At 41.6% G+C, this 13,825-nt stretch overlaps 1 protein-coding gene across 5 annotated transcripts in view; it reads right to left on the bottom strand.

Annotated features, from left to right (window-relative positions):
• The window catches only part of Nnt (nicotinamide nucleotide transhydrogenase), an 89,515-nt gene that overhangs the window by 62,492 nt on the left and 13,198 nt on the right, over positions 1 to 13,825 (bottom strand). For all 5 annotated transcript variants that reach the window (XM_055595766.1, XM_055595764.1, XM_055595765.1 and 2 more), the window contains exons 4-6: positions 13,138 to 13,355; positions 7,685 to 7,772; positions 4,137 to 4,225 (exon numbers count right to left, since the gene is read on the bottom strand). In XM_055595766.1, coding sequence (XP_055451741.1) covers positions 4,137 to 4,225; positions 7,685 to 7,772; positions 13,138 to 13,355 — 395 coding nt within the window. The remainder of the gene's footprint in view (positions 1 to 4,136; positions 4,226 to 7,684; positions 7,773 to 13,137; positions 13,356 to 13,825) is intronic.

The following is a 13,825-nucleotide window of genomic DNA, read 5'->3' as shown; positions in this document are numbered from 1 at the left end:
GAAAAAAAAAAAGAATGTCACTATTGCCAATCCCAGCTTTGGCCCTTTGCTCCCAATGCTGATGATATAATATGATATCTGATAGACATTAAGATTTGCTATCACGCACATCACACAAGTTGAGTTTGTTCTCATTGTGAGATGACTTTTATTACAAATACTCTAATATTTAAATAAAGTGATTTGGAGGGTCTCAGTCCTCACAAATTCATAAAGCAAACAGACATAGTGGCACATGCCTGTAATCCCAGAATGTACAAGGTGGAGACAGGAGGAGCATTGGGATTTCAAAGAAAGTCTAGACCATACAGATGGTGTCTCAAAAGAAAACTGCAATGAATAAATGGCAAAATGTGAAGAGCCAACATATTTAGATTATACAAAACATATTCAATTTAAAGTAAATAAATGCCACCCAATCACTGTATTCTGGTTAGAAAATGAGAGCCAGCAAAGATCTCAGTGGTGGAAATCCCTAATCTCTGCACTGCAATAACCTCAAACACCCTAAGTAACATCAATCACAGCCAGTGCCTACTGCAAGTACACATGCAGTCATTAAAATTAGTTTACAGAAAGAAAGCTATTAGCCAGGTGTGGTGGTCGGAAGAGTGTCCCCACATGCTCGGCTTCCGGCTCCAGCCACCCTGCCACCCCTCTGTCTTAATGGACTTCTCCTGTAAACTCTTTCACAAGTCGCTTTGGTCAGTGTTTTATCACAGCAACACAAAAACAATGCATCAGAACTAGGGGTGCACGCACGTAACAGGGCTGAGGCAGGATGAACTCACGGAGCTCGAGGCAGCATGGCCAGGCCCGACAGCAGGACCAAACCAGTCAGGGTCCCAGTACAGATGGAGAAATGCACAAGAGCTCTCAGCTACAGCCAAGGAGCCAGCTACAATGAACAAACCCTAACAAAGCAAGAGTTCGCTCCTCCCATGGAGTCCTAGTGGGTTCACGGATCACACTTAAGGTCAGGCCCATGCCCAGCAGATGGCTGAAGCAAAATGAGCCCAACGTTATTTTTGAGATGTCTTGGCTCCTATTGCTTTGTTTAGGCATTTTATACCTTACCAGTCTTGCCTGTGTGTATGTGTGTGTGTGCGTGTGTGTGCGTGTGTGTGTGTGTGTGTGTGTGTGTGCACGTGAGCAAGTGATCATGTGTGCATTTCTCATGCTCTTTCTTTGTTCCCTTTTTTATTTTCTTTTTTAGGTGTATGTGCATTTGTTCATTTTGTGTTACTCTTGTGTGCCATTTTTATTTGCCTGTGCAATGAAGTTTTAATTTCTTTAAAAACTCAGCTGTGTTATGTGAATATGGTTTTGTTTTAACCTCAAGTGCGGGATTTCAGTTTGAGCTTTAGTTTGTCCAAAGCTGATAACTGTGTCATGGGGAGCGTGGTCTTTGCCAGCTGGTAACGGCTTGCTCCTGCAGCACACAGATGGGTGTGGTCTAGCACTCTGAGGAAGGTGAATAGGGGAGGCCTGAGAGAGAAAGTATGGCATGTGGTGGTTTGGCATGGGGCAATTGGCGAGGCCAGAGACAGGAGGCGTGATTTTTTGGAGCAGATAAACGGAGAGAGATGCTTCATGGCTCAGCAGCTTGGAGGTGACTGCTTGCTGCAACAAGACTGTTACAGCCCCAAAGGAACCCATCGACCCTAACCAGTCAAGAGAAGCATGGGGTCTGTGGCCCCTCCCCACTAACCTTCTCTCTTCTACCTAAGGTTGGAGGGTTGAAAGGGAGAGGTTTTAAGAAACCCCAAATAAAAAAGTGAAGAAGATCCAGAAAGAGATGAGAGAAGTGAAACCATGAATATACTGTATGAAAAAAAAATTATTTTCAATTAAAACAATAAAATCTGCAGGAAAATTGATGAACTTGCGATGTATAATATTAAGGTCATCCATATTAATCTCAGAAAGAAAAAAAAAACTTATGTTCTCCCTCACATTCAGACCCCAGCCTATAATGTATACATGGATAAGAATATATGAAACAAATGTACACATGGGTATAGAATAACATTTAGAAAGGAGAACAAGAATGGGCAAAGTTAGGTGATGAAGAAGGATGGAATGCAGGCAAAGAACACATGAGTAATAAAAAAGAATATAAAGCTAATTTTCTAGTCTTAACTCTATTATGGTTTCTTTATTGTGGTGCACAAAAAATGTAATTGATAATAAAATTGTAAACCTACAGCTTCAGAATTGCCATTCTAACCTTGTGGAAATTCACTGAGGTGGATGGAGTTCAGGACTGGGCAAGTGTTTGCTTGAACGGCTACATTAATCTAGCTGCATGATGTTTTTATTCCATTAAATGTAATTCATTACATTATGATTTGTTAGAAATATGGTTTTTATACTAAGTAGATAAATTACAGAAAAAATAGACTCTTAATTACTTCTCATTGGCTGTGATAAGACACCATGACCAAGGCAACTTATAAAAGTAAGATTTAATTTGGAGCTCACAGCTGCGGAGTAAGAGTCCATGACAACCACGGTGGAGAGCGTGGCAGCAGACAGGCAGACATGGTATTGAAGTGGTAGCTGAGAAATCACATCTCAAGCCACAGCAAATGGCAGAGAGAATGGTAACTGGGAACAGTGTGGGCTTTTAAAAGCTCAAAACATACCCCAAATGACACAGCAACTCCAACAAGGCCACACCTCTAAATCTTCCCAAACAGTTCCACTAGCTGGGGACCAAGTATTCAAACACTGAGCCTCGGAGGCGTTATTCTCATTCAAACCACTCCAAGTAGACTTAAATGACAGCTGTGACTCTAGCTGCCAATGCAGCTCACAGTTTGAACAAAGACATCGGTACACTATATACTCGATAGCTAACCAAGCAAGCTGCGAGTCATTTCTAGGTCAAAATAGAATATCATTATCTATTATCGTTATAACGAAACCATGACCAATCCACTTTCCAAGGCTTGAAAGTTTGGAAAACTCTGCTCATCAGCAAACATTAAAAATGAAAGGACAGAAGCAATGTCACTTTTGGTCCCAAGTCTCCTTAATAAGGCGATGTCATGGCTACTCTGGAATTGGCTTGTTTTTCTCGTTGAGGGGAAGTGGATTTTATAAGCACCTGGGTTCTCTAAGGTCAGGAAAGAACAGTTGGTCGTGTTTCATGAGCATTTACTCTGAAAAGTCTCACTCTTTACATTTTTTTTCCTATATACATAATTGGCAGTGCAAGGACATTGTTCAGTTGGGAGAGCATGTGCCAAGCATACACAAAGCCCTAGATTTAATCTCCAGCACTGAAAAATAAATAAATAAGATTGGCAGCAGTGTTACGACTCTAGTGCCCTTATTTATAATAAACACATATGTGCTTTGAACAACCCCCTAAAAATAGAAACAAAATGATCATTGGACTTACTAAGCATTTCATAAATGCTGACATAGGGCATCTCCAGCAATGAGGAAGAATCTTAACCAAATTTCTCTTTGCAAACAACATAGGAAAATGTTTTCTGACTATCTTAGAGATATACAATATACGCAGAAAAGTAGTTTCTCCTACATGGTCTATAATCTTCAGAGAAAAATAGTCAGCTCTCTCCTTACAGCAAAAGCAGATGCCTTAGCAAAAATACTACAGTTACAATTCACATGCTGCTATTCCTCGGTAAAAAGTGATTGGGTCTGTGGGTCAAAGAGAGAGCACTTACATAGCGTGTGTGCGGACTGGGTACTCAAGCCAGCCTCACCAAATAAAAAGTACTGGAGACTGTCACGCCGGTTCTATCACTTCCATCACTGAGTGCTACGCATAGGCACCTCCCAATGCACTTGTCAGCCCTGCCCTCCTAATGCCCAAAAGCGTTCTAAAGACTAAAGCAGCAGAGTAAAGCAACGTGCTACTAGCTCAGCAGAGACAACTCTGGTCCCAATGCACACAAAGAAGTGTGGCCTATCACCTTTCAATTACTTTATTATCTCTGCTTCTTTCCAGTAAATAATAAAAAAATTATATTGAGCCAAACTTTAAACAGCAAAAAAAAAAAAAAAACATTTTTAGTTGGAAAAAGCATATAGAAAAGCTTCAGTGAGCCATTAGAAACAAATGTTCTCAGTTAAATATTAATCACTAGTCAAGCACTCACCTTGTGTCAAACCCTCGGACAACCGCGCCCATTGACTTGGCTGCACCTGCAGAAGCCAGCCCAGCGACGCCACCGCCAACTATCAGGATCTGAGAACAAAGAACAAGGACTGCTTAAAGTGTGTTACAAGGTGATGGCAAAGGATCACCTCCTGGCAACTCCTGAGACCTGGTACATGGTCAGTGCTCAATGATAAGAGTGGAGGCGGGGGGGGGGGGGGGGAAGCAGCCACATGAATGCAGCAGGGGGTCTATCCTTCCACTCAATCACCAGTGTTTTTAAAATTGATCAAAGAAACAGCCTCTGCCAGTGGTCAACAACTTTCCCTAAAAAATCATACCCTGGAGGTCAGCATCTCGGAGCGGAGGTCGTACCAGCACAATCAATGGCCACACATGCTAAAGATTACCGAGTTTGTTCTCACTGTACCTACCACCAAAATGGCAGGACGGTACTCCAACTACCTCTCCCCCTCCAAAGCCAAGGGTTTCCTGGGTTCATGAAATACTGAAAAAGTGTCAAGGAGGTACGCAACTTTGACAAAACATCCAGGCCAGCTGCTGTTTTGAGCTCAGATGCTTTTGGTAACCAAATACAGAAGTGAAAGCCATCTTGAATGATCTGTATCTGACATCTGGTGCAATCTAAGTAAGTCTTCTTAGCTACGGCAGGAGCGGGGCCACAGAAACTCCAGCCTCCCCAGCCTGAACACAAGCACAGCAAAGGCAGTGTTGCTCCTAGCCTGGAGCGGCCCTTCCGGAGAAAAGGAGGCTTGTTGTGCACCCCATAACTACCACAATGAAGGCAACTCCTTGTTCCGGCAGGAACAAATGTCACCCACAGAAACAGGGAAGTTTGTAAATTCTCACCCACCCACCAGGCCCACGCTCCTTCTGCTTTTTTAAGGAGTCTGTGCTGTCAAGACTGTGTGCTCCAGTGACCCATAGGCCATTTTTCTAAACAGAAAAATAATAATAATGATAATACAAGTCTAAGATGCATACAGGACTAGGCTAATCATCATGCCAAGAAATAACACAGATTTGTGAAATTACTCTAATCATATTCTAAAGCAAGGAGGATCAGGAAGGCTAGCCAGAGCTACAGAGCAGGACAGTACTTCAAAAACAGAAAAAAAAAAAAAAAAAGAATTAAAAAGGACACACAAATGCAGTTAGGAGAAATAAAAATCCAAGAGAGACAGCTCAGTGAGTGCTTACTGTACAAACACCAGGATCTGAGTTCGAATCCCCAGCTCCCGTGTAAAAAGCCAGGCACAGGGCGGCTCATCTTTCTTTGAGTTGCACTAACAAGACCTGAAGGAATGGGTCTTTGTTATCCAGCCGGACCTGGGTTCTCAACATCATCTTGGATCACCCTCCACCTTGCTCAAAGCCACTTTAGAGCCAATAGCCTTCTTTTCCTAGTACACACTGAACTCTTTTCCATTTCAGTGTCTTATATAAGCTGCTCCCTTTGTCCAACATCTTAGAGCCCGAGTTTTGTTTTTCCGTCCTTCCCACCTCTGCTCAGATGCCAGGGGAGCCGTTCCTGTCCCCTAGCCTAGGAAGTTAGCACGTTCTCAAAATCTTATCATCTGGTTCGTTTATTATTAACTACATTTATATCCATATTTATCTGGGTTTCTTCCATCTTCATCATGACCCACACTGAAATGTAACTTTCATCCAGCAGGTGTTTCTCTTGTTATCTTCAGGCTTGTCCCTTGCTCCTACACTGAGTTCCCAAGGTATCAGAAGCATTAAAGTGATTTTAGTTCATTTCAGACGAGTTAAAAAAAAAAAAACCTCTATGTTTAAAAATAAATTTAAAATATTATACATGACAAGTCCAACTGGATCTAATGCTTCAATTTTAGAAAATTATTTCTTACAGCACACCATAGTTACTTAGGCTGAATATATTTCTTAATTGCATTTTCTTTATTTGTGTTAAGGGGCAGGGGAGGGAAAAACTCATCATGGGACACATGTGAAGGTCAGAGGATTCCAGGGATTGAACTCAGGCTACCAGGCCAGAAGGCAGAAGGAGCCTTTCTCCCTCGACCACTGAATTTACACCCTAGTGGGCACAGTCACCTTTCCACCTTTTAATAACTCACTCTCCTGCTAAGCCTCTCGTTTGTTTCACTTTTTAATCGTGTATTACAAGTTTCCTCTCAACTTCCCCACCTTTCTAAAAAGATCCTAATCAAAGCTAAGCTGTTAGCTCATATACCCATGCATCCAACCAGTGTAGGAACAACATTGAGCTTCTGCCAGTTTGGATGCCAGACATTTCCTCATGCAAGGAGATGGAGTTCCATGTTTCAGAGACAGGAAGTTTAGTGTCTGGTGCACCATACATTTATGGTGCTCACGTATACATTCTTGCTAGCAATCCGGCCTTTCTTTAAAGGACTTTTTTCCACGGTCTTTTCTTCTCAAGGCTGCTTGTTTTTTTTTTTTGTTTTTCCCCTCATAGAACTATTGGTAGAACAATTCTGAGTTTGTAAAAACAAGTATTTAAGAACAAGAAGCAAACCGATGGATGATGGCAGACATGTCCCGCTTCCTATGCCTGGACTCGGGGTTTGTACTGAGTGGACTCTGTATTGAAGGGTCACAGTGTGCTCCCTCTGCTTGTGCCCACCCTCCCTGCTCATCACTAACTGCTCTCTTTCCCTTTCTGTTCCCAATCCAGATTCAGGAAGCAGCACCCTTCCGCTGGGCCTTCATTATAGCACTTCCCATGATTTCCTGTCCTCTTGATGCCCCTCCCCAACCCAGACTGACCAGAGTGAAGAAATCAAAGAAGTGTTTTCTACAAACTGTGATGTTGCAGAAATCAGGAAACACAGATTTACTGGATAATATCTTGAAGTTTTTAAAAAGTAATAACAAACTGGCCCACAGATCAACCTAGCCAAAATCCATTTAGGAATTCAAATAAATTGTTGGGGGGGGGGTGTGCACACCTTTAATCCCAGCACTCAGGAGGCAGAGGCAGGTGGGTCTCTAAATTGGAGGCCAGCCTGGTCTACAGAGTGAGTTCCAGGACAGTCAGGGCTACACAGAAAAACCCTGTCTTGAAAAACCAAAAAGGGAGAGATGGCTTAGAGGTTAAGAGTACTAGTTGCCCTTCCAGAGGTCCTGAGTTCAATTCCCTGCAACCACATGGTAGCATAACCATCTCTTGTGAGATCTGGCGCCCTCTTCTGGTGTGCATCCATGCAGACAGAACACTGTATCCATAATAAATAAATCTTGAGGGGAAAAAAGAAGAAAAAACAAACAAACAAACAAAAAGAATTCAAATAAGCCAAAAACTTAAAAATTAGAAGAAAAAAGACTAGAACTTTCAAAACAAACAAAAAGACAAAAATTCTTTTTTTTCAAGCAATATTAAATGTTCAGCGCTAAAGCTTTATTTTAAATTTCTAAGTACTATAACAACATTGGTGAGGCTAACCCAACACATCTAAAAATAACCGTACTTTAAGACACCTTCAGTTTGTCTCATTAATAAACACTGGAAGTTGTACATACCTTAGCTGGGGGGACTTTTCCAGCAGCTGTGATCTGACCGGTAAAAAACCTTCCGAAATGATTCGCTGCTAAAACGACAGCTTTATAGCTGAAAAAAATAAGCAGACAGCTCCATAAAATAAAAGGTGAAAGGCCTGTACATACAACCTGCCAGTTACATAACCGCAGAAACATAACGCTTGGACGGCACGCTGCAGCAAGATCATTTCTGAGCCGGGTTTCTGTACTCACCCCGGCAACCTTCACAGTCAGTCTCTGAACCCATACAACACTAACACGAGGAGCTACCCAGCCTCTTCCTAAAAAATACTACAGACTAGCCAGTAGAGAAAAAGTAAACACACACAAGACACACACACAAAGACAACAGCACTTTTCTTCAGGTGTCAAGGCTCCCAGTCTTCAAACTTCCCTTTTTGATTTTACCAGTGTTGTTCAAGTTGTCTTCATGGCTATGTAGCATTTACATAACACTAAGGGGAGGCCTAGATTAGCTGTGATACTTGTATATAGTAATAGTTCAATCCCAGAGGGAAAAGGGCACAGCCGGTGAAAGCTGGGGCTCCTGAGACACACCAACTGCTCAGATCGGAGGCCTTGAACAAAGTTAATCCTCACTTTCCTCATCAGTAAAACAGGCTCAAGAAGCACATCTAGCTCTCAGAACTGCTGAGAGGACTAAATAAGTGAAGGCAGGCGAAATTTTCAGTGTGGTTCCTGTCACGACAAATGCTCAGTAAAAGTGAGGTAACTACGGAAACAAGTTATCCAATAAAAACTAACAGCAAGCTACATCTTCTCTTTAGTAGGATGTCTGGACACACCACACTATCATCTTTACTTAATTAAACACTAAGACTCATGCACTGACTTGAAGCAAAACCATTCCCTTGTAATTTGTAATACTTAATAAAACAATTAATACAAAAGCACGTGATCACCATTACTGTAAATTGATGGAAGTCGAGCAGAAAAAAGTTTTTTTTCTTTTTTGTTTGATTTTTTGTTGTTTTTTTGTTTGTTTGTTTGTTTGTTTGTTTGTTTGTTTTTTTAAAACAGGGTCTCTCTTTGTAGCCCTGGCTATCCTGAACTCACTTTGTAGACCAGGCCGGCCTCGAACTCACAGAGATCTGCCTGCCTCTGCTTCCCTGAGTGCTGGATTATATGGGTGTGCCACCACACCCAGCTGGGAAAAATCTTTTCAAGATAGAAATCAGGTGTTTCTAAACACTCTGCTCCATCTAAATGCAAGCTGCATTCTGTGGTGCTGATTGGACCTATTTATATTGTCTGGTAACATTTTGTTTGCTCAAAAGATTCTGCAGCTAAGAACACTGTTCCTGGGCTGATTTTCATATTCTTCCACCTACATGCATCTTCCATGACAAAATCAACAGCACCCTTCAAATTCTGAATGCTGTAACAGTCAGTCTTCCAACCACTAAATATGGCAACAATTTCTTTTGGCCCTGCCATTGTTTTTGTACCGCAAACAATGTTTTGAGTAAATCATTTGCCACTTCATATTAAGAATGACAAGTTATATTTCTATTTATTTATTACTTGTATGTAATATGTGTGCTAGTGTATGTGTTGCTGTGGTAGTATACGTGTCAGGGGGCAGAACTTGTGGCAATCAGAATCCAACTCAAGTGTTCCTCAGGAGCCTCGAGCCTTTTTTTTTTTTAAGACGGACTCTCTCACTGGGACCCTGGGCTTGATAATTAGACCAGGGTGGCTGTCTGATGAATCCCAGGGATGCCTCTGGCCGGAGTACAAACTTGTGCCACCTCATCTGGGTTTGTATACGGACGTTAGGGAGTGAACTGGGTCCATAGGCTTGTGCACGAAGCAACTTTGTTGAGCTATCACTGCAGCCCCCAAAATGTGTTAACTGGTCTTAATTATATATATGACAAACAATATGAATGGGATAAACAGTTGAAACACAAAATCGATTCCCAGCATATTTTAAATGTTACATCCAAAACACAAATCTTGGGCCAGTGCGATGACTCAGTGGATAAGGGTTTGCCATGCAAGCCTGACAGACTGAGTTTTATCCCAGGAACCCTCATTTAAAAAGCCGAATGGTGAGCCAGGCGTAGTGGCACAAGCCTGTACTCCTAGCACTCTGGGAGGCAGAGGCAGTCAGATCTCTGTTCAAGGTCAGCCTGGTCTACAAAGCCAGTCCAGGACAGTCTACACAGAGAAACCGTATCTCGGGGGAGGTGGGAGAAGCTGAATGGTGGCACAAATCTGTAATCCCAGCACTGCTTTGTCAGTGATGGGATGGAATGTGAAGGTGGGAGGCAAAGACAGGAGAATCACCTGAAAGATGGTGCCAGCCAGCTAGCCTGGAGGACATAGCTCAGTGCAGACAAGAGACCTTTCCCCAGTGAGACAGAAGAACCTGCTCCTGAAAACTGTCATCTGGCCACCATACATGCTTTTCCATACTCACTCATACACACACAGAGAGAACGATAGACTTACATAAACACCGAAGAACCTTCCAGCTCATGCAAGACTCTGTGAAAAGACTATACTCTTACTGTTTGTTTTCCATGCACTGTTTTTCCTTTTAAAACTTTTGTTGGTGTTTCACCCACATTAGCTTAAATTTCAATTAAATTAGTTTCTTTGAGAAGTTGGTTTCATAAGCATTATCCTATGTCCAGATCATCCCCACCCCCTCAGGCAGTCAGTGATCATCCCTGTCCCTCATGACCTGGCAGGCATGGTTATAGCCATATTCCTGCAAGCAGAGGGGACCTTAGAAGGCTTTTCCATGGAACATTCCACACGAGACCTCTGGACTCCTTCCCATTGTGTAGGCTGTCTCTTCCTCTGACTAACAATTTCCTTTGCCGTAGTAAAGAAGGTTTTTCATTTCATGAAGCCCCACATGTTGATCGTTGGCCCTGTTTCCTGAGTGACTGAGGTCCCATTCAGAGAGTCCTTACTGAGTCCCCCACCATCCTCCCTAGTCTTTCTCTTAGGAGTCTTGGAGAATCAGATCTAAGACTGAGGTCTTTGGTCCACTTGGAACTGATTTGAGTTTGGGGTGAGAAGAAAGGATCAAGTATCTACTATAGGTAGATATCCAGTTTTCCCAGCAGCATTTGTTAAAGATGCTATCATTTCTCCAATGCGTGCTTTTCTCATCTTTGTGAAAAACCAGTTGGCTGTAGGTATATGGAATCTGGGTTCTTGATGCTAGTCTATTGATCAATATGTCTATTTTTGTGCCAATGCCATATTGTTTTACTGTGGATATGTGGTATAATTTAAAATAAAAAATGGTGATGCCTCCAACAATGCTTTAATTGTCAATGATGTTTGGAAAACTACTACTTCTGTAAGCATATATAAATATATGTGCACACACATCCATACATATATGTATATATGCATACATGTGTGTGTGTGTGTGTGTGTGTGTGTGAGTTTAACTGAAGTTACTCTACACACGGGGATGCTGCTCCTCTTAGAAACCCTGAGTTGAAAAAAGAAAAAGCTCATTGTAAGGATATGACTGTGCTGCAAATGTTACGGTGGTAACCTACTGTTTTCTGATTAGATTTAAGGCCTCCTCCAAAGAAAGAAGCTAGTACCTGGCTACTTAAACTGGTACCTGGCTACTTAAACTGGTACCTGGCTACTTAAACTGGTACCTGGCTACTTAGATTTTAGGCCTCCTCCAAAGAAAGAAACTGGTACCTGGCTACTTAAATCTGGCCAAGAACCCACGGCTGGGCCATACATAAGCCCCAGGGGTGAACCTACTGCTTTTATTTTGCTAAAAGGACAGAGTATCAAACTGCCCTGTAAATTCGTGTCATTATACCCATAGATTAGTGCAGCTCTTAGACCACATTAGAGAAGAATAGTAGACAGTAGTTAATGCAAAAATTCTACCTCTACACACCTACTCCCTCCAAATCTCAGGGAGGACCAGAGCAAAACAGTGTCTTCCGAAAAAGACAAGACCACCGAACTCATGACCTCACAGCAGCTGTAGCCGCCTTCACATGACCAAGCCAATCAACACTCTAGCGTAAAGGATAAGGGGCTCCCCAACCCCAACTATGGAAGAGGGACATAGCTTCTGGAGAAATAGGACCATTCAGGTTTTTTTCTTTAACAGTGAGCTCCTGGTAGCTCAAACATGCTCCAGTAGATGGCCCTACACCCATGAGCATCTTGTCAGCACAAAAGGACTGCAAAGCTGGGAGGGGGTCAGGCACTGGGCAGTGAATCCGGATGAAATTAGGGGGAGGAGTGGGGAATAAATGTTAATGAGAATATATTATATTCATGTATGAAAGTCTCAAAGAATTTTAAAAATATACTATTTTTAAATAAAAAAATAGTTTTGTTTTGTTTTATGAAAATGGAGTTCTAACACAGAAACAAGGAAGGTGGCAGTGCTGACAGGAATATGAAATCCATTATCACTGTGGCCTCAGAAGAAGACAAGCTCTGCTAAGAACACAGACTTTCACATAAAACTCCCCTCTAATATGGAAATTTTCTTGATTCATTAAATATTTTATTAATTTTCTTAAGAAAACCCTTAGAAAGATGATCAGCGTAAGCGTAATGATATGTGCCTATAACCTCAGCCCTCAGAAGGTGGGCAAGGGATTGCCCTGAACTACAGAGAGAGGTCTAGACCAGCCTGAACTACAGTCAGACTATCATTCAGTTAGACATTATTACAAGCAGAAAGTCCATACCTAACCTCACAGAAAACATGCAATTGGTCACAGTGCAAAAGCCCAACACAGTATTTACAACATCCCAAAGGAAAAAAGACCTTCTAAAATGTACCATTTCATAAATAAAATACCAAAACAGATTTATGAAACTTCCTTCAGGTAATGTGTATAAAGTGTATATGAAACATAAATTCCATGTATGCACTTGGATCTTGTGTCCAAAACACAAATATGAATATTCCAAAATCTGAAAAAGTCTGAAATCTGAAACACTTCTGATCCCAAATTTTCAGGGGTCCTCAACCTGCATTACACTTAAAAACACATGAAACTGCCAGTATTCAATTATTTGTGGCCTATAAAAACAACTATTTCAAAAACAAAAAAAACCAAAGTGAATAAACTGTAATTAATAAAACAAATAAATTATTTTTTTTTAAAAAAGAAAAAAACAACTATTTCAATCTAATGTATGTATACACAACATAAAAATACAGCTTCCTCACATGAACACACAGCTCTTTCCTTTGGTGGATGTAAATATTGCTTCTAACTGTAAAGATAAGACATGTAACCTGTATCACTGTGACTACTGCAAAAAAAATAATAAAATGAACCACAAAGAGTAACTGAAGTTAAGGCAAGGCGAGCTGTAGAAGACCCGCAACACGACGCCTGTGTCACCTCCCTGTGCCTTTGCTCAGCTGACGTGGGAAGGAGTATACTTACCCAGAAATGTTGGCCATGGAGCTGAGAGCATCGTACCCCTGAGCAATCGTGACTCTTGGGACCTGGTCCATTGCCAGAACTGTAGTTTTTCTTTCAGAAAGTTTATTTAGCAAGTCTGGGTTTTGGGCAGGGTAAATGAAGCTAATGAGCGTCCCCGACGGCTTTAAAAAGTCGGCTTCGTGAGCACCTAATGTTGGATTCACCATGGGAGCTCTTACCTGAAATGGAAGTCAAATCACAGGTTAATGCTGTCACTGCCTTCATCAAGTTTTTTAAGTAACCACACACACACAGGACAGTCTCTTTAAGGCATGGCACTATTGTTTAAATAATACTTCTGTGATAAATCTCCCATCAATAAATGTCTGCCTGAGCGTAAGCAACTCTGCTGCGACTAATGGCCTGCGGACTGTTCTGAGTAAAGACACACATTCAGGAAAGACACACTCGGGGAAAACACACTCAGGGAACAGCCCCAGGTCAGGTGTGACGACTGCAGAGTGCCGAAATAGAATATTTACAGTGGATATTTATAGAAGATTTATAGAATATTTATAGAGGATTTTACAATGAACCTGGGACCCCTAAACATACTGCTCTGTTAAAAAAAAAAAAAAAAAAAAAACTAAGAGATATTAGGAGAAAAGATAAGCAAACATTTGTTTTATGAAGACTCAGTCCAAGAACT

Source organism: Psammomys obesus, unplaced genomic scaffold (assembly GCF_907164565.1).
Source record: "Psammomys obesus unplaced genomic scaffold, mPsaObe1.curated_primary_1811, whole genome shotgun sequence".
Classification (NCBI taxonomy): Eukaryota; Metazoa; Chordata; class Mammalia; order Rodentia; family Muridae; genus Psammomys; species Psammomys obesus.
Note: the sequence above shows the minus strand (reverse complement) of the source record. Positions and strands in the feature narration are given on the sequence as shown.